Here is a 21,587-nt window from a genome sequence, read left to right on the forward strand (position 1 = left end):
CCTTCCCCACCTCCTCCAGGTGCGCGCGCGCACGCACACACCCCTCCCTCCTACAACACTTTTGGGTATTTATTGTCGAGAATAATGTACACATGTCATAGAATAGCATCGAAGACGTTTCCCAACTTGGTTTCAAAGCTTTCTTTCCAACTTCATCTCAATCAGTTCATCCTGCGCTAGCTCGCACGGGGCAACTAGCCGCTCCCTGAAATCCTCTGTGCTTCTGCAAATGCTGTTCTTTTCCTGCTTTTCATTATTTTATTTTCAGTGGAGCTTGTCCTAATCAGACTTATTTGTTCTCTCCTTGGTGCTCCCTAAAACGTCCCCACTCCGTCCCAGCCATGTTCGCAAACCGACTTGTGTGCGCCCCCTTCTCTACACACCACTGCTGGTGTTCATCTCTAGACCCCAATCCCTTAGCCAGCATCTAAAAGGGACTTAATCATTGTGTATAAAATGTGTTGAAAATCTTTTCTTTTGGCAGAGGGCAACTGCATCTTGGGGACATCTTCTTTCATATCTCTGAAGTTTGGGCCAGAATATGACACCCCAAAAGATGCCACTTTGGCACATGATTATTTTGAGCTGAAGGCAATTAAGCAACAGCAGATGCAGGAGGAACTCTCTGCCTTCTCCCTTTCTGCCTGCAAGCAGGACGTAAATTTCCTTTTGTGCAGGAGCCGCCCCCTTCCTGAGCCAGGGGGAAGGGAACAGCCCGATCCCAGGAGATAGAAAGTCAGCATGGAGATGGGTCTGCATAAACAAACCTTACAAATAACCCTTGTTTTCCATTAATTTCCCCCATATATTTACCTTCCCATAATGTACCGCCCCTAGAAGCCCACACCTCTTTTATTTGTCTTGTCACTTTCCCCCAGGTATTGCCCTCTGTTAACGGGATATCTAAGCTCCCAGGTCTCACTGCTTTTTAGGGTTTTCACTTTTTTGGGGGGAGGATCCCTGTGTGTATATGAAACAAAGCTTTCTCCTGTTAATTCACATGTCTCAGTCACTAACCTAAGAGGGTGGAGGAACCGTTTTTTTCCCCCTCCCCTACACTTCCAACCAGGCAAACAAATGTTGGCATCCACAGCTCTCCCGTCCCTCACCTCCTGCCTCAGGGCACAATGCTCTCTCCTCTCCACGGTGGCCCTTTTTAATGCCTGGGGGGCAACTCCTTGCCTCCTCCAAACTCCCCTGCGCGGGGAGTTTGTGGGGCCCTGCGTTCTCTCACGTGCCCCTTGCTGTGTTATGTCCATTTACTCTCAAGAGTGATTCACTTTGTGCTAATTCCTACTCAGTAATCACGGATGCTGGGCTAGTGTGACGTTCATCTCCAAACAATCGTAGTGCAATAGTGGGCTCTTGGAAAGCTCAGTTCTTGACTAAACCTAAAAAGAATGGTGACATTTGCGCGCTATGGCCAGGCTAGAGGACCAGAGAGTCTGCATATGGGAGAGGAGAGATGTGGGTGAGCTCAGGGGCAAGAGAGATGAGGGACAGAATGGTGGTCCTCACAGAGGCAAGTAAATCAGCAACGGCTCAACAAAGGGTAAGAGCAGAGGGAGCCCCAGTGGTGGCCCTGTGCCCGCACCCCCTGCAGGAAGTCCAGGCGGGGCAGGGAAAGGTCTGGAAGCTTCTGCAAGTGAGTCTTGAAGGTGGAAACTGGGGAAGGACGTTTGAAGCGGAAGCTTAGAATGCTGTCTGCAGTGGGAGGGAACATGTTCTGTTCAGCGGAGGGGATGACGCACCGAAGGAGGCCACGTGGGGTGTGCGGCTGCCTTCAGGCCGCTAGCTACAGAAATCCATTAAATGGCTACATCCTGGCCATTTCCATTGGCTTATTAAGGGGAAATTCTCTCTGTATCGGTGAAGAGGTGACCAGGTTCGGTTCTGGTTCTCAGGCAGAAGACCCATTGTCCTCCCTCATTTCACACAACAAAAGGGACTCAGAGGAGGGGTATTTTCTCTTTGGGGAGTGTTCAGTTAAAATGGTGCTTGAGTGAGGGGCACCTAGGTGGCTCAGTCGGTTAAGTGTCCGACTCTTGGTTTTGGCTCAGATCATGGTGTGGGATCAAGCTCTGTGCTCAGGGCAGACTTCTTGAGATTCTTTCCCCCTCGCCCCCTCCCCCTGCCCATGCTCTCTCTCTCTCTCTCTCTCTCTCTCTCTCTCTCTCTTTAAACTGACTAAACAGGGCGCCTGGGGGGCTCAGTCGGTTAAGCGACTGCCTTCGGCTCAGGTCATGATCCTGGAGTCCCGGGATCGAGTCCCGCATCGGGCGCCCTGCTCGGCGGGGAGTCTGCTTCTCCCTCGGACCCTCCCCCCATCTCATGTGCGCTCTCTCTCATTCTCTCTCTCTCTCAAATAAATAAATAAAATCTTAAAAAAAAATTAACTAAACAAATAAAATCTAAAAAAAAATGGTGCTTGAGTGAATCCTACAGCCCTTCCCGTCCCTTCCCCCCACCCTTCTCTCCCCCCCCCCCCCGCCCTCCCTCTCCCCTGCCCTCCACACAGAGCGGTTGATCTGCCCCGCGTGCCAGGCCCCTGCTGGGTGTTGGCGATGGGTTCAGAGATGGGCAGGGTAGGATCCCCTCGGCCAGCAGCCTGGCCTCCACTTCTCCCATGCTGGCTAGGGATGTAAACCAGGATGACTGTCCTGGAGGGTCACCGCTGTGAGACCAGGCGTTAGGAGCAGCTACAGAATGGAAATGCCCGGCCCTTGGTTAAAAAGATGGTAAAGAATTTCGGGACGGCTGCCACAGTGGAGCACTGAACCAGGCATGGGGCCCTTCTAGTGTGTGCGTTCAGACGGCGGCCAACAGAGCCAGCCCTGCCATGCACGGTGTTCCTGCCCAGTGACCCAGGGACAGAAGGGAGGGGAAGGCAAGAGAGAGGCTGTAACAAAAGGAGGGGAGAAGAAGGTAACTGAAGCCGTCCGAGGCTGACATTCACACGAATCACCCACAAAAGGCCTCTTGTCTGTTTTCCTACAGTAAGTATCTTGACCCCTTGATTATTTGCAGAATCACATCTCAAAAGGACCTTCGGTCATCCTTCCAGGTTTTTATCATTTTGCAGAGGGGAGGACACTGTCTTCTGATTTCTATGCACCAAAGCTGGGTCAGGAGAATGGCTGGGAGGCGGAAGCATGTGAGGAGGGGTGTGGAGAAAGGGGAGAAAGTTCTGATACTTGGCTAAAGATGGCATTTTCCAAAACTAGCCAGCAAGAATTTGACTGGCAGGAATTCTGTCAGCTAACTGAGTTCTGAACGGAGCTGTGTATTTGGCTGTGAGACGGATGTCCGTATAGAGACAATGGGGTTCACAGTTACCAAACCACAAGTGACCAGCTCCTGTGGTCAGCAGGTTGGTGGGAACCAGGTTCTACGTGCAATTGAATATCCAGCCACTTCAAAAGTGTGAAACTGCGCTTATACGGACTCCTGAGTGGTAGAGAACTCTGTCTCATGATGGCATAAATATTCATATTTATATATGAACTCTGGGGTAGAAAAAACATTAGCAACCTCCTCTTTGCCCAATAAGGAGAGTGTTGGAAAGGGTTTCAGCTGAGATCAGTCTGAACTACTGCTGTCAATAACCATTCTCTTCCGTGAGCAAGACTGCAGATGGGAACAGAAAAGACAAAACTCTTGTTACAGTCTTTGTTCTAAAGTCTATTTTATCTGGGGCGCCTGGCTGGCTCAGTAGGTAGAGCATGCAACTCTTGGATCATGGGGTCTTGAGTTCAAGGCCCACATTGGGCTTAGAGCCTACTAATGAAAAGAGTCAAGTCTATTTTGTCTGATGTAAGTATGGCTACTCTGGCTTTCTTTTGGCATGCCAGTTGCCTGATTAATATTTCTCCATCCCCTCGCTTTCAATCTGCAGGTGTTTTTAGGTCTAAAATGAGTCTCTTCTAGGCAACATATAGATGGGTCTTGTTTTTTGATCCATTCTGTCACCCTATGTCTTTTGATTGGAGCATTTCATCCATTTACATTCAGAGTATTATTATTATTTTTTAAGATTTTATTTTAAGACTTTATTTATTTGAGAGAGAGCGAGAGAGTGAGCGCACAAGCAGGGGCAGCAGTGGAGGGAGAGGGAGAAGCAGGCTCCCCCCTGAGCAGGGAGCCTGATGCGGGACTCGATCCCAGGACCCTGGGATCATGATCTGAGCCGAAAGCAGACGCTTAACCAACTGAGCCCCCGAGGTGCCCACGTTCAAAGTAATTGTTGATAGATATGTATTTATTGCCATTTTATTATTTGTTTTGTGGAAAAAAAGACAAAACTCAAGAGCTAGATGGGTAAATTTTGCAAGGGCAAAGTTACTGATGAGAGAAACGAGTCGTGGTAGGAGGAAGGGGCCTGTGCGGGCTGACTTGGAGCTTGGGGCAGGCAGACTGAGCGAGTGAGCCTGTGGACGGGGCTTCGCGCCAGTCTGCACGGGGAGGGAGGGTCATGCAAGGCACTCATGCTATCCCCTTCTTTAGTGTTTGCTTGAATGATTGCCACCTACTTTAGTCTTTCAGTGATTTTAAACACCTGACCAATGCTCCTTTGAATGAGGCTGCTTCCAAGGTGAGCACGAGTAAGCCCATAGCCTTTTGCATGTTGCAAGTACAAAAGCAACACAGCTTTCCACGGGTGCTAAGCACTTTTAAATAGAGCTCACTTTCTTCTTCAAGGCAGAAATGAGGTATTCAGCTTGGAATGACTGGAACATTTTCCAGTGGTAGTTTTTCTATAGCTGGATGGGTTAAAAACTAAGTACTGGGGTGCCCGGGTGTCTCAGTTGGTTAAGCATCTGACTCTTGATTTTGGTTCAGGTCATGATCTCAGGGTTATGAGATTGAACCCCACGTCATGGTCCAAGCTGGGCATGGAGACTGCTTAAGATCCTCCCTCTCCCTCTCCCTCTGCACACCACCCCCCTGCTTGTGTGCGCACATGAGCACGCGCTCTCTCTCTCAAAAAATCTAAGTACTAATGAGGTCAACCTGGAACACTTGATTCCCATATAGCAACAGTAATTATAACATTATGATGATAATAACTATTTAATACTTGCTAGGTATCAGGCACCATTGTAAGCATTTTACATAAATTATCTCTTTATTCTTTGCACCAGCCCTCATGAAGCAGGTAATATTATTTCCTTCATTTTACCAAGATGGAAATTGAGGCACGGAGAGGTTAAATAACTTGCCCGAGATCACAGATTCGTAAAGTCAGTGCTGAAATTCAAACTCAGGCCATTTGACTTCATAGCTATACCTTTTACCAATATAAACCATTTAACTCTGAATTAGACAAGTTTTTAGCATCATGAGAATTAAGTGAGCCTGGTCATAGGGAGAGCCGGTGAGAGGGCATGAATGATTCGATACAGCTCATGTCTAAGAATGGAAAAGAATGTCTCCAATCTTAAGTAACAGTGAGGATCAGTCTATTCAACCCTTTTTAATACCTTAGTCATCATCCAAATAGTCAGAACAGAGATCACAGATTGTGGGCACACAAATCTGAGAACATGAGAATTACTAATCAGAGGGAAAAGCAGCTGCTGAGAGCCGAGACAGTGAGGACAGTGAACACTTTCCCTGTTACAGTGCCTGGCATTTTTGTAAACTCACCGTGCAGCTCAGAAAAACCCTTCCTTACCGATAAGGAAACTAAAGCTCAGAGATAGTGAATAACTCATGCAGAAACACATTTAAGTCTCTGAGATGGCATTTGAACACATCCACAAAGACTTCAAAATTTGGGCTCTTTCCATATGCTAACAAAGAAAATTAATTTTATACATTTTTTATTGTTATTAATGCAACCAAAAAGTGTCTGGATTAAGAATACAGTATAATTTTTACATTAACTGATAGCTATTTGTTATCAGTTACATTTATCGGGAACACAGTGACTCTTTTTCTGCAAACCATTCTTTTTTTAAAAATTTTTTTATTGTTATGTTAATCACCATATATTACATAATTTGTTTTGGTGTAGTGTTCCATGATTCATTGTTTGTTCATAACACCCAGTGCTCCATGCAGAATGTGCCCTCTTTAATACCCATCACCAGGCTAACCCATCCCCCTACCTTCCTCCCCTCTAGAACCCTCAGTGTGTTTTTCAGAGTCCATCATCTCTCCTGGTTCGTCTCCCCCTCTGACTTACTCCCCTTCATTCTTCCTCTCCTTCTGCAAACCATTCTTGCTTAGAATTCATTTTGCACCTTGGTAAGTAAGGCGAGCACAAGAAATAGTAATCTAAGACATGGTCCAGTTGCAACACACTGTTGCAACCAGAATTTTGGCTGGATGAAAAGACTCAAACTTAGCTGGCCTGGGTTCTTGCTCCCTGCCCTTTCACGTGCCACTGTTCAGGTGTTCCACATCATTCACTATGCCCTCTTCGAGTTTCCCTGCACAACTTCTCTGGCCCAAAAGGACCAAGTCAACATCTGGTGAAGATATTTTGAAGTGGCACAGTCTTGCTTCATTCATTCCAGTTACATAAAAATTCCTGCTGTGTTGCTTCTGAAAAAACATTCTAGAATGGACATCAATAAGGAAAGGAGAGGGCCCTGGGCAGTCAACTCCTCCAAAACCTGTTGCTTGTGAGATTGGCAAGAGACATTTGGACTTGGCTGTTGGCAGTATGCTCTGTCCAGAGTGCCTGGCGTCCAATTACACTACTCAGTGGTTTCATTCCTATTGGTAAAAGAATTAGATTTTTATTGGATGCTACTCAGTCTCTAGAACATATAGTCATTGCCTAATGGAAGTTCATGGGCAATTGTTACTAGAAATAGAAAACATTCAAGGTTAAGAGCTCAAAATTTTCTAAGTGTCTTTGAAATGATCAAAGGACCAGGTCAGTCTGAAGGGCAGGCTGTTGGGATCCCTCCCGGCTCCCCACACCCATTATCTCTGTGCTTCCAGATGCTGGTGTTATGACATGTTAGCATTTCCTTGTTTTCTCAAGAAGGCCTAAAGAAGGTACCCTGAAAGGAAATGAATTAATGAATTAATATATCCTAATTTGAAAAGTATGAGCCCCAGTTTTCTTTTTTTATTAAAAGAGGTATTTATAATACCTACCTCATGGAATGTGATGGAGAGTAATGTGACAATGTCCTGAAAATGCTTTGTAAACCAAGACAATATTGTTATTCAGTTCTCCATCGGAGTTGGATAGGACATCATTACAAATAAAATTATAATACTGTTTGGTAGAACAGAGGGTCTTATTAATATGCACATCTATAGATTCTTTTCTAGATTCTGACTGGTAGACATAGAATTAGTGATTGATCTGATTAGAGACATAAAGAAGCACTCACCTTATTTTGTTCCTTTGTAAATAAAGGAAGTGGTTTTGAATTGCAATTGAAGGATGAGTGAACTTTGTATGGAATCTTGAAGGATGAAGAGGATGGGTAGGTGAAGAAGAACGTTCTAGACTGACTTGACAATACAGAGCATTTGGTGTGTGGTCTGTGTGCTGCCCTGATGTGTCAAGGGCGTAACGTGAGATGAGATTAGACAGGTAACTCAGGGGCGGATTGTGGAGGACCTTCAATGCCACAGTCAGGGTTTGGGTCGAATTCCACAGTAATTCACAGGGATTCACCAAAGGCTATGGGGAAAGAGGTTGCTGGCATGATGTACAAACCTTCTGTATTTTGCCACGACACCTCTCATAACAGTATAACTTGCCCAAAAGCTGTCTTGGACAGGCGAAGCATGGAGACAGGGCGGCTAGTGGGAGGCCACCGAGTAGTTCAGTCAGAGTGATAGTGGGATAGAAAGCCAGGCTGCAGACGCAGGGCAAGTGGGCGGACTGAATGAGCTGGACTTGGCCGCCGAACAGTATGGGAGGAGGGCAGCAGAGGAGGGCTTCCGGCCTGAGCAAGTGCCACGGGTGGAGGCAGAAATACAGCAGAGTTGGTCTGAATGTGTTCACGATCTTGGTGATTTCCGTACCCGTCCTATGGTTTGGGTCTATTATCAACTCTCTGACACACTCAACACACTCTGGCCAATCAGCTCTGGTTTGGACCATTTTCTCCAGTGGTTGCCAAGACCTCCGGGAAGTCCATTGAGTGTAGTGACAGGCCCTTCCTCTTAAAGGAGAATGCCAGCTACTTTCAAAGGAATGGGTACTGATTTTTTGGTACTCTTCTCTATTTGCAATCTCACGGCAACAGGGAACACACAGATCGTTCCTGCTTACAGCTCTACGATTTAAGATTCACAGAGCGGCGGGGTGGGCAGTTTTTGAAGGCAGCCTTTGGTTTTTGTGTTCTTTTTCCTTCTTGGCCCAGCACAACTAGTTAAACACAGGAAATTAAGATCACATTGTCTGGGTGCTCACTGATTAAGCTGCATTAGATTGACAATCTCTAAGCCCTGATTGTTTTGTTTTAAAGTTGTCTTCGTGTGCATAAATATGCATCATCCCCAGCATCAAAAGGTGTTTGTTAAAAGTTCTTTTGAAAGTGGTCCTGGGCGCCTGGGTGGCTCAGTCAGTTGAGCAACCCACTCTTGGTTTCGGCTCAGGTTGTGATCTCAGGGTCTTGAGATTGAGCCCTGCATTGGGCTCTGTGCTCAGTGTGGAGTCTGCTTGGGATTCTTTCTCCCTCTCCCTCTGCCCCTCCTGCTCATGCTGTCTCTCTCTCAAATAAATAAGCAAATCTTAAAAAAAAAAAAAAAAAAAAAAAGTGGTCCTGAAGTTATTCAGGACTCAGGATAGCAGTTGGGAAATGCTCACATCACGTACACATGCTGACCTTTCGGGAAGTGTTCTGGCTTCCACATTTCCGCCGGTTGGGGGAAGGGGGAGTGGGAGTCATTGCTGGGGAGAAGCGCAAGAAAGAGATGCTTCTTTCTGCTTAAGAAAGCTAACAACAAACCAAATGAGTAGATTTTGCAAAGTATATTGGAGGGAACAAACCCCTTTGGCAATATTATTACTAGAGATTGTCCTTGAAGCGCTTCTTCCAGAACATGAAGTTTATTTCTCTGTGGGTGTTTTGTTCTAACACTGTCACAAGCGAAGCCATTAGTATCTGATGTATCATTTATAATCTAAGAAGAATGACACAGATGCATATATTATAATATATAGAAAAAAATGGCAAGAACACGAACATAGAAGTTATGCCTAAGGTTTGCTTTCCTTTGCTTTTGATGACGACAAAAAGTAAGTAGAAGCAAAAGTCATGTGTAATTGAGAGTTTTAAAAATTTCCTGATGGCTTTTATTTAGTCCATAATCATTCATTGAAAGTGGCGACAGGATGCTAGGTAGTGTCTAATGAACTGGAGACAGAAGTATATAAAAGACACGCTTCAACGATCGGGGAGCTCCTGTGTCTGGGAGTGACGGAAGCGTCACCCTCACGATGCCATCCAGTAAGGCAGAGTGGAAGGGCGCACAAGGCTCTCTGGGAGCACAGAGGAGACAGTGGTGAGAAGATGGATAGCTTCACAGAAGTGGCACAGTTCGAGCTGGGTCAGCAAGGATGACTTGTTTCAGCGACCATCCAAAGCAGAGGCTAGAGGAGTGAAAAGGCATAGAATGAGTGAGAATATATGGTTTAGTTGGGAAAATTACAAGCAAGACAGCAACTGTTGATTGTCATTCCCCTTCTTGTTGCTCAAACCTGATTCCAACCAGGTATTGGCAGCCGCATGCTTCGGAGGACACAGGTCCCTTTCCAGCCCAAGGGAGGTGGTCTTTAATAGTGTAAGCCCATCACAGCCCATCAGTTCCCCATACCAATAGCTGCTTTTAGCATAGGCTGATATTGAACTGTGTCCCTAAAAGACATGTAGAAGCCCTAGCCCCTGGTACCTGTGAATGTGATCTTATCTGGTAAGAGGGCCTTGGCAGATGTCATCAAGTTAAGATGAGGTCATTAGAGTGGGCCAGAATCCAATATGACTGATGTCCTTCTAAGAAGAGGAGAACGCCATGTGATGATGTGGGCACACGGGGAGAACACTGTGTGACAGAAGAGGCGGAGATTGAAGTGATGCATCTATAAGCCAAGGAACACCAAGTATTGCTGGCGACACCAGAAGCTAAGAGAAACACATGGAAAGATTCTCCCCAAGAGTCTTCAGAGAGGACACAGCATTGCCAACACCTGATTTTGGCCTTCTTTTCTCTAGAATTGTGAGAAAATAAATGACTTTTTTTTTTTTTTAAAGATTTTATTTATTTATTTATTTGAGAGTGTGAGTCAGGGGAGGGGCAGAGGGAGAGGGAGAGAGAGAGAGAATCTCAAGCAGACTCTGCTCTGAGCGTGGAGCCTGATGTGGGGCTCGATCTCACCACCCTGAGGTCATGACCTGAGCCAAAATCGAGAGTCAGACACTTAACTGAGCCACCCAGGCACCCCAAGTGTTTATTGTGTTAAGCACCCCAGTTTGTGGGCTTTGTTTCAGCAGCCCCAGGATACTAATTGAGCCAGGTTAATGAAACATGAGGGGAAGCAGCTGGGGAATTCTGGGAAAGCACTTCCTCCCTCTCCCTCTTAGGAAGGAAGATGGGGGCATTTCCCCCGGTCCCCGTCCATTACAGTTATGGTGTGTGGAGTGGCTATGGCCATCTCTCAACAGCAAGGGATAAGTCGAAGGACAAAGGCCAATGTGCTGGTGGAATGGAATGTACAGGCCTACAGTATGTCATTTGGTTGAATGTTTGAATTCAAGTGCTTGAATTATCCTGGAGTTTCTGGATTTCCTGTTGTATGAAATAAAATGTGCTCATTCTTTGTGGCACCTTAAGTTTTCTGTTATCTGCATATGGACACATCTTAGCTGATAATGAAGGGTTAGTGGTGTCTGGAGGAAATAATTAGGGTCAGGAAATCTTTTATTTCCTACCAGCTGCTGACTGTGACCACCATTCCCAATGAGTCCTATGCAGAAGGGACACTCCCCACAAAGGCACATATGCTTTATTTATTTTTATTTTTTAATTATATATTTTTAAATTTTTTTAAAAGATTTTATTTATTTATTTGAGAGAGAGAGAATGAAAGATAGAGAGCACGAGAGGGCAGAGGGTCAGAGGGAGAAGCAGACTCCCCGCCGAGCAGGGAGCCCGATGCGGGACTTGATCCCGGGACTCCAGGATCACGAACCGAGCCGAAGGCAGTCGCTTAACCGACTGAGCCACCCAGGTGCCCTATTTTTATTTTTTTTAAAGATTTTATTTATTTGAGAGAGAGAGAGACAGAGACAGAGCACAAGCAGGGGGAGGGGCAGAGGCTGAGGGAGAAGCAGGCTACCTGCTGAGCAGGGAGCCCGATGTGGAACTTGATCCCAGGACGCTGAGATCATGACCCGAGCCGAAGGCAGATGCTTAACCGACTGAGCCACCCCAGTGCCCCGCACATATGCTTTATTACTAGCTAGTCCCAGTTCCACTGAGGCTTCTTCTCTGGCAAAGCAAACTGAGCCATATATGAGCCTTGAGGTCCTGCTGGGTTTTGTATATATTTCTCATCCCAGAAATACTCTCCCACCCCACGTTCTCCACCATGTAGCTACTGTCCACCCACCCTCTGGGTGTCAGCTTAGATACCATTGCTTTGAGAAGACTTCATTGACTCCCAGGTTTGGGTCAGGTGCCCTGTTACTGGCTTTCTGGGCACCCTGGACTTCCCCCATCTTAGCATTTACCACACTGTGTTGTGGTTGCCCGTTTACAGTCTCTACCCCTCACTAGACTCTACAGTTTGGAGGCAAACACTGTTGAGTCCTCTGCTTCCTGTTTCATGCCCAATATAATGCAAAGCCTGCCTCACAGTAGGCACTCGATAAATACGTACTAAGTGAAGGAAAATAAGAGACAAGGCAGTGCCACAGTTTGCAACCCAGAGTTTACCTACAACACTCTGACTAGGGCCTTCAAAGAACAGGAGCTGGGCAGGCCCTTGGCAACACACAAAGCAGGCAAGTCACTGTTTGTCCCTGGCCTTGGGCTCCTATTGGGGATTCCTCCCCCTCCTGACCTGTCATTTCCTTCTCATCTTCTGCTCCTTTCACCACTTCACTTGGGGTGGGGGAGGGGAAAGGAACGATCATGGATTACCTAGAATGACCCACACATCTAGTACTTCTTCTAGGGAAAAAACACATTGCTTTAAATATTAGTTATACTACATGAAACTAAGTCTCCAGAAGCTCCTAAAAAATTGTCAAGAATTTATGGTAGGGCAGGGAGCTGGAAGCAAGTGGGGCTTTCATGCCTTCATAACATAGTGGGTAGATACTTGCCTGCTTTGCCCCCCTCTCCCCCACTAACTCCTTTTAGAAAAAAGTTTGTTTATTTAGTTATTTCTGTACCCCATATGGGGCTTGAACTCAGGGCCCGGAGATCAAGAGCTATATGCTCTACTGACCCAGCCAGCCAGGCGCCCCTGGTTCCCGGTTTCACTAAGAACTTTGGGAGCATCATCTCATGTTTGATACTTGAAAACATCTTCCCGTGATGATCTTGCTGTGGTATTACCTCCATCTAAGGTCACTGATTCCGTCAGCTCTGACGGTCATTGTTTCATCTTTAAGGTGAAGGTTGTTCATTCACTCAACAAACACTTAGGTGCTTCCCATGCATGCACTAACTACCGTGCTGAGCACCAGGCCACCCACGGTGAGACAGACACTAGCCCTATCCCGGCGGGGCCTACAGTCCCGTGGGGCGGGGCTGGGGGAACCACAAATAAATTAGCATTAAAAATTTGCTCCAAGCGCTGTCAATGAAAGTAATAGGTCCTCGAGATAGAGTAAGGTGCAGGGAGGGGGCCTACTTAGGATGATTAGGGACAACTTCTTGAGAAGGTGACTTTCCAGCCGAGATTTAAAGGATGAGAAGGAGCCAGGCCCCGGAAACGAGGTCACGTTCATGGTAAGTCAGTTAAAAATAGCCCCCAACTGCTTCAGCAGCGGTATTGGACGTCCACGCGAGGAGGCCTCGCCGCCAGTAGTAAAGATGGCGGGCGGGCGGCGGGGCGGGGCGGGGCGTGCCCGCAACCTGATTGGCCGGCTGGGCAGCGTCACGTGGGCGGCCGCCGAGCATCCGGGCCCCCGGCGGCGGCGCTGCGGAGGCTCCCGGGAGCGGGCGGCGCGGCGAGCGGACGGCGGCGGCGCCTCCCGGGCCGCCCGCGTGGGCCAAGCGGCACGCGTGCCGAGCATGGCGGGCTCCCTGCCTCCCTGCGTGGTGGACTGCGGCACCGGGTAAGAGCCGCCGGCGCCCGCCCCGCTCCCGCGCGGCCCGCCCCTGCCCCGACGCCGAGCACCTGCTCCGCGGCCCGCCCTGGCTCACCTGGCGGCCTCACAACGCCCCGCCGCGCGGCCCGGGCCCGGCGCTCGGCCGGCCACCTGTGCGCCCCGCCCCCCTCCTCCCGGCCCCCGGGGCCACGCGCTGCGGCCGCTCACCTTTAAGGGCGCGGATCGCGGCAGCGGTGCGCGCACCTCGCCTCCCACTCCTCCCGCGCGCCGGGCTGCTGCAGACCCTGCTGACGTTACTTGCCTTCCACCTGCCCAGCCGTGCCCCTCTGTGCCCCCAAGTGCCTGTCACTTCTTGCTCATGATTCTTGCCCACTTACTTGTGGAGGGTTTCACATCACTCTACCAACTTGACACCTTTTGTGCAGCCCGCTTTGCTCTCTTCCAGTATCGAATGGCTCACTCGGGCTGAGCTCTTGCTTCAGTTTGCGTTCACTTGCCTTTTCGCTTAAAAACAAATGTTAAAAAGGCTCCATTTTGAAAAACAAAGTCAAAATTTGGGAAAGCCTCTTTGTGGTATAGTTTTTTTTTTTTTCCTCTTTACTTTTTTGGTTGAGATTGTTTCTTTTGATGTTGTTACAACATGCAGAAGAGATCTTAGGAAATTTCCTGTATTTTCAGTGGCCCAAGCTTAGCTGATTTTAGGAAGGGGAATCCATTTAGCTGGTAGTTTGGAAATTTAGGCATGCCTGCTTGCATTATAGATGAAGTGCTTAATGAAATAGCCTGGAAGTAAATTTAGTCTCTTAAAGATTTTTTGACACGGGACTTTACATATTTTTGTCAGAAAATCTTCCATGGCATGTTCACCTTAGCCTTGATTCTTTCTGTAGAAAAATGCACTTGGTTTGGTTTCCTTGACAACCTTGTGGGGGTGTCTTCTTTAATTTGTTACAGTCCATCTCCTACTGATCATGCTTTCCTTTTGCTGCTGAAGCCACTAGCATTGATTACAGGCTGGAAAAAATGGCCTCTTGGTTTGTGCTAATTCTTTTTGAAATAAGCATTGTATCAGAAGTTTTGTGGCTCTTTATTTTAGAAGTTGTTTTGCTACCCAGAACGCAAGCCAAAATCAAAATTGATGTGAACACCGCTCCCCCCCCCCCCCCCCCCCCCCCCCGTTGTTGCCTCCTTATGCATTCCCTTCTCCCACAATATGGATATTCATCCCATGCCCACCTGAGGTCTGGTTGTGTCAAGAGTGAAGGCAGCAGGTAAATGTATTTTTTCCACACGTGCATGTGAAATTTTGCCTTTTGTATTTTTGGTCTTGTAAACCTATTGAAATCTAAAGCATTCCTTGGTAGTAGCATTAAAGTAATGGCCACAGAGTTTGTCATACCTTTAATATTAGTAAGCTGGGGGCCTTACTCATCATTCTTGCTAAAAATGTCTAAACCGTGGTGCTCTTCTGACCTTTTGAGGTAAGTGGTAAATGTAACTTGGCTCACGTGGAGATATAACTTCCGTGTATCACTGTTTTATGACCCCAAATCAATGCACTTGTCTTTTGTCTGTTGTAGACAGTGGCAGGGAATCCTCCCGCGAGGTTTCACACGGACATATTCTGTCGTGGAAATGACTGTGATTTACCATGAATTCCCAGGGTCCAGTATACGGTCAGAAGGAGCAGCCTCGGAGGGCTTAAATTTACTTGAGCATATCAATAGTTCTTATATTTCCCAGAGAGCGGAAATTGTTTTTGACTTTTACATCAAAATAGGATTAAAAAAAGGGTAAAATGCCCATAAAAATAACCGGGACGAAGGCAAAAGACCTAGGTAGTCATCCTAAACTGTAGACCAGTAGTCACGGTGGTTGGCCTTCGTCTGCCTGTCTGACAGAATTATTAGAGAGTCGTCAGTTATGCAATTCTCGTCATCAAGAAGGAAGAGAAATGCCTGCTTCTCAGGTGAAAAAGCTTTTTTTCTAGTACTAAATTCTAAAAGAAAAATTCACGTGGAACTACACATAGTGAACAGTAGTCATTTAATAGTGTACCAAGTGCTATTTTTTTTTATAGTAAATAAAATTCGTTTTTGTAGCGTGCCTCCTCCTCTAAGAGTCCTTGAGGCCACCTCAGTGGGCACCAGTGTGCCGGGGAGGGGGGCAGGATAACGTGCACCAAGGTACCTCTTTGATCCAAAGATAAAGCTTTGTTTATTTAAAGGAATTACTGGGCTGCATAGTTTTCAGAGACTATTCCACAAATTCTAGTGTCACTTCTCTTACCTTTTTGGGTATTTTTTAAAAAAGATTTTTTTTTTTTTTTTTGAGTAATCTCTACACCCAGTACAGGGCTTGAACCCACAATCCCAAGATCAAGAGTTGCACCTCCACTGACTGAGCCAGCCAGATGCCCCTTTTCTTGCATTTTTAAACTTACTTTGAAAAAATTTCAGACTTACTAAAAAACTGCAAGAGTACCAAAAAACACTACTATATATATTTTTGGAGGGGGGAGGGAGGGAAAGAGAGGGGTAGAGAGGGGCAGGCGTGGAGGGAGGGGCAGAGAGAGACTCTTAAGCGGGCGCCACACTCAGCGTGGAACCCAACGTGGGGCTGGATCTCACAACCTGAGATCATGAAGTGAGCTGAAATCAAGAGTCGGACGCTTAACTGACTGAGCCACCCAGGCACCCCTGCCTCTACCATATATTCTTCATCCATTTTCACCAACTATTAACATTTGCTTTATCCTTCTCTGTATAATCTATACATATTATTAGTTTTCTGCACTGTTTGAGAGTAAGTTGCAGATATTGTGCCCTTTTATACCAAAATACTTCAGTGCATGCTAAGAAGAGGGACTTCCTCTTATATAATCAGAGACCAATGATTTGAAGTAAAAAAAAGTCTTGACATTCACGCAGTGGTGTTCTCTAATCCGCTGTCTGGATTCCCGTGAATGTTCCCGTCTGTGTCTTGTGGACTGTTCTTCCCCTCCCTCGTCCAGCACTGCATCTGTCTTTTAAGTCTCATCCAGCTGGACCAGTCCCTTAGCCTTGTTCTGGTTTTCAGGACATTGACATTTTTGGGAGCCAGCTGCCATGTATATTGTCCCTCAGTGTCCGCTTGTCTGGTGTTTCCCCATTATTGATTCAGGGTATGCATTTTTGTCAGGAATTTTGCAGAAGCAACGCCCATCTTTCTTGGGGCATCCCACCCGACTCTCCCCACCCCCGGCATTACTGAGATATAACTGACATATAACATTGTGTAAGTTTAAGGTTGTACAACATTTTGATTTGATATATTTATATATTGCAAAATAATTACCATCATAGCTTTAGCTCACACCTCCCTCACATCACATAGTTGCCATTTCTTTTTTGTGGTGAGAACATTTAAGTTTTAGTCTCTTAGCAACTTTCAGGTTTATGATACAGTATTACAGTATATAGGGTATGTTACAGTATATAATACCGTGTACAGTAGTACAGTCCAGTACATGAGACCCTCTAGTCAGAAGGCTTAAAATAGTGGTATGCCTCCTCCTTGATGAAGTTCACTTGGGTTAGTTGGATAGGGTGATGTCCACTAGATATCCTCACTGCATTGTTAATTTTTCCCTTTGTAATTAATGTCATTTATGGAGAGATATTTTGAGATCATGTAAATGCCTGTTCTTCGTTAAACTTTCACCCATTAGTCTTAGTATCCGTTGGTGATTTTTGCCCTAATTGATAATTGCAGTGATGGTGGCCAAATTGTGATTATTTATACTCTAGTGTCATGTCTACATTTATTAGTTAATGTTTTACTCTAAGGGCACACTTTCCCATAGTTCTCATCTATTTATTTATCATTTGTATGGGTTATTATTTTATTCAAAAGGTTGTTCTTACTGTATTTAATGGGTTATTATCTGTTATTGCCATTATTTGTTTTGATGCTTAAATTGTTTGAGATTTGACCAATAAAAGCCCATTCAAACTGTTTCTGGTGTTCTTTAGACATGTCCCTGTCTTTTTTTTTTTTTTTTTTTTGAGCATGTTCCTATTATCAATAGACTGCAATGATAGTCTTGTGTGTGCATACATTTTTGTACTTTTTGCTGGGTATCTCTGGGATAGGTTTCTAGAAGTGGGATTTCTGGGTCAAAGAGTCACTGCATATGTAATTTTGCTAGTGGGTGTGAAATCCCACTCAGCAGTGTGTATCCTCACCAGTAATGTATGAAACTGCCTGTGTCCTCTTACAGACTCACTAACAGAGTATATAGTCAAATTTTTTTTATTTTTACCAATCTAGAGGGTAAGAAATATTATAGTTTTAATTTGAATTTCTTCTTATGTGGGAAGATGGGCATCTTTTCATTTGGTTAAGAGACATTTACATTTCTGTATTCTTTCGTGTCATTTCTCTGGCCCATTTTTCCGTGTGTTTTTGGTTTTGTGTTTCTTTGATTTCGGAAGTATTAGGGTGTGTTGGAAGTCCCACAGACCGCTCCTGGCTTCAGCGATTTGCTAGGAGCAATTCCAGGACTGTAGTGAAAAAGTACAAAGCAAAATCAGCCAAGGGAAAAGGCACATGAAGCAGAGTCAGGAGGAAACCAGGAGCAAGCTTCCAGAGTCCTCTCTCACTGGAACCACACGGACGTGCTTCGTCAGTCTCCAGTTCTGACAGCACATCAAGGAAGCTCCTTAAAGACTCCATGCCCAGCGTTGTTGAGGCTGCCACGGCACCCCTGCCTAGCACATAACAAAATTGCAGAGCCCCAGAGGGAAAGCAGATGTTCAGCTTAAACTATTGTTTGCGTGGTTTAGGCACAGTGAATACCATTGAGGGAATGGCGGGAATCCTCCTGACCGCAGATGCCAGCTGAGTGGCCAAGCTTGCAAGCAGGATTTCTAAAGAGTGCCGTCTTGGGCCTGTTAACTCTTTTCTGCATGTTGGGGTGTTAGCTCTTGATGATGTAAGTCACAAATACATTTTCCCTATATATCATTTGTCTTTTGCCACGCAAAGGTTTTTTAAAGTAATCAAATTTATTTATCTTTTTCTTATTGTTTCTAGATTTTGAGTCATAGTTAAGAAAGTCCCCCCCCCCCCATTCCCAGGTTATATGGTGTTTTTTCCTCATGGTTTCATTACCCCCCCCCCCCCCCATTTAAATCTTTAATGCATTTGGAATGTATCCTGGGATATAGTATGAGGAAAGGACCCAGCTGGAACTATTTCTGTCTTTTTTCCTTCTGGCTATCTCATTTACCTCAACATCATTTATGGAAAACAAAAAACAAAAAACAACCCTGTGCTTGGAGATTCTGCCTTTGTCATGTACTAAATTTGTCTATGCAGCTGTGTTTATTTCTAGATTTTGTTTCGAGTTGCATTAATCTATTCGTATGCCACCGCCACCACAGAGTTTTAATTACTGAGGCTTTAGAATGATTTCATACCTGGTGGGGCTGGCCTCTCCTACATGTCCCTTTCCTTTTTTAGGGCTTTCTGGTAAATTTGTGCTTGTTGTTCCTCCTAATGAACTTAAACTCAGCTTCTCTAGTTCCACAGGGAGAATGCCTGATGGTATTTTTATTTGGATTCTATTAAATTTATAAGTTAATTTAATGAGGACCCTCATCTTTGTGATGGTGAGTCCTCCCATGGAAGAACATGGCATCTCTTTCCATGAGATCACGTCTGTTTTGTGTCTTTTAGGAATCCTGTGTTTCCCTCAGGTGGATTTCTTGTTAAGTTTACACCTAAGTATGTGATTTCTGTTTTGCTCTCATAAATGGTATCTTCTTTTTCATTACGTTTTCTGTTTTTCTTCAATACATTAAGGCTCTTAGTTTTTTTGTGTCAATTTTGTACCTACTTTACGAAATACTCTTAGTTTGTATGAATTTTTCCCTTGATCTTTAAGGTTTTCCAGATATGGAATCTTTGGCAAACAGAGAGGGTTTTACCCCTTCCTTTTTATTGGTAGGAACTCTTATTTGCGTTTTTTTGACACACTGCAGTGACCATTACCTCCAAAATAATGTTAAATAGGAATGGAGTTAGTGGGCATTATTCTTTTGTTCTTTACTTTAGTGTGGCAGCTTCTGGTGTTTCTAAAATAAGATGCTGACCTACGGAATGGGAGAAGATACTCACAAATGACATATTGGATAAAGGGCTGGTATCCAAAATCTACAAAGAACTTATCAAACTCAACAGCGAAAAACCCAAAAATCCACTAAAGAAATGGTAAGAAGACATGAACAGACATTTCTCCAAAGAAGACAAACAATTGGCTTATAGACACATGAAAAAATGCTTCACATCACTTGGCATTAGGGAAATGCAAATCAAAACTACAATGAGATACCACCTCACAGCAGTCAGAATGGCTAAAATTAACAAGACAGGAAACGACACATGTTGGCGAGGATGCGGAGAAAGGGGAAGCCTCCTACTCTGTTGGTGGGAATGCAAGCTGGTGCAGCCACTCTGGAAAAACAGTATGGAGGTTTCTCAAAAAGGTAAAAATAGAGCTACCCTATGACCCAGCAATTGCACTACTAGGTATTTAATACAAAGGATACAAACATAGTGATCCAAAGGGACACCTGCACCCCAATGTTTATAGCAGCAATGTCCACAACAGCCAAAATATGGAAAGAGCTAAGATGTCTATTGACAGATGAATGGATAAAGAAGATGTGATATATATCTACAATGGTATATTACTCAGCCATCAAAAAGAATGAAATCTTGCAATTTGTAACAATGTGGATGGAACTAGAGGGTATTATGCTAAGTGAAATAAGTCAGTCAGATAAAGACAACCACATGATTTTACTCATGTGGAATTTAAGAAACAAAACAGATGAACATAGGGGAATGGAAGGAAAAAAATAAGATTAAATCAGAGAGGGAGACAAACCATGAGAGACTCTTAACTCTAGGGAACAAACTGAGGGTTGCTGAAGGGGAGGTGGGGGGATGGGGTAACTGGGGGATGGACATTAAGGAGGGCATGTGATGTGATGAGCACTGGGTGTTATGTGCAACTGATGAATCCTTGGATTCTACCTCTGAAACTAATTATACACTGTATGTTAACTAAATTAAATTTAAATAAAAAAGATGCTGGCTTTTGGACCACTGCTGCTGCTGCTGTGTGTGTGCATGTATCATGTTAGTAGTCCATTTCTATTCTTTTGGAATGTTTATATGGGTGTTGGACGTTGTCACATACTTTTATCATAAATGGAACATGTAGTTTCTTCCTAATCCAGTTAATATGATGGGTTGTATTAATGGATTTCCTCATAGTGAACCACTCTTGCATTCTGGGATAATCCCCGTTTGATCATGATGCATTATTTTTTGCTGTGTAGGTAGATTGTGTTTGTTAATGTTTTATTTGGGTTTTTGCATCGGTATAAGTGTGAGTGATTTATAGTTTGGTTTTTTGGTGGAATCCCTGTCAGATTTTGAGATCAGTGTCACACTCTGTTCATAAAGAAATTAAGAAATTTCCCTTCTCTTTCCGTGCTCTGGAGTAGTCTGTTGTAGTATTGGGATTACCCGAGTTTTAAGGTCTTGGTAGAATTACCCCAAGAAACTGTCTGGATGGACTTAGTGCTTGCTTGTAGGGAGACTTCTGCTACTCATCCTATTTCTTAAAAGCCTGTTGGACGTTCCATCTCAAGTGGAATCAATTTTTTTGTGTTGTATTTGTCCAAAAAATTTTCATTTCACCTAGATTTTTCAAATGTATATAGTAGCCTCATGATTTAAAAAAATGTCTTCTGCATTTATGGTTATTTTCCCTTTTGTCACTCAAATTTATGTGTTTTGTTCTCATCCTTTTTCTTGGTTGACCTAGTGACTTGTCTTGTGCGTCTTTTTTCAAAGAATGAGCTTTGGGGTTTACTTACTGGTTTTGTGATTTTTCTGTTTTTTGACTCATTTATGCTGCTTTTATCTTTATTTGTTTTCTGCTTTCCTTTGTTTTTGTCTGTTTTTGAATTGGATGTTATATTCATTTTTATTTTTTCCTTTAATTGAAGGTAGTTAGTACTACAGAATTTTGGCTGCTATATCTTAAGCTGTATGTATCCCTTAGATTTAAATGTATTTTTCTTTTGAGTTTCCCCCACAACTAGTATTTCTATACTAGCGTGTTTTAAAATTTTCAGGTACAAAGGCCTGTTTATTTCTTTAATTTTGTTTTTAATTTCTGGTGTTATTGCAGCATGTTCAGAGAGTGCTGTTTGCTTTATTTCTATTCTTTGGACTTGATGGTGTCTAAGACGCAGTCCGTTCTGCGCA

The 21,587-nt window shown here is 44.6% G+C and overlaps 1 protein-coding gene across 11 annotated transcripts in view; it reads left to right on the top strand.

The window, feature by feature from the left end:
* Positions 1-13,121: 13,121 nt before the first annotated feature.
* ACTR3B (actin related protein 3B) overlaps positions 13,122-21,587 on the top strand; it is a 145,731-nt gene continuing 137,265 nt past the window's right edge. For 2 of the 11 annotated variants that reach the window (XM_027574024.2, XM_027574035.2), the window contains exon 1: positions 13,122-13,265. In XM_027574024.2, coding sequence (XP_027429825.1) covers positions 13,222-13,265 — 44 coding nt within the window. In that variant the 5' untranslated portion in view covers positions 13,122-13,221. Of the gene's footprint in view, positions 13,266-19,358; positions 19,515-19,734; positions 19,790-21,587 lie in introns of those variants that run through there. The other 9 variants (XM_027574031.2, XM_027574027.2, XM_027574033.2 and 6 more) reach the window with 8 other exon arrangements.

Source organism: Zalophus californianus, chromosome 12 (assembly GCF_009762305.2).
Source record: "Zalophus californianus isolate mZalCal1 chromosome 12, mZalCal1.pri.v2, whole genome shotgun sequence".
In the NCBI taxonomy this organism is placed as follows: domain Eukaryota; kingdom Metazoa; phylum Chordata; class Mammalia; order Carnivora; family Otariidae; genus Zalophus; species Zalophus californianus.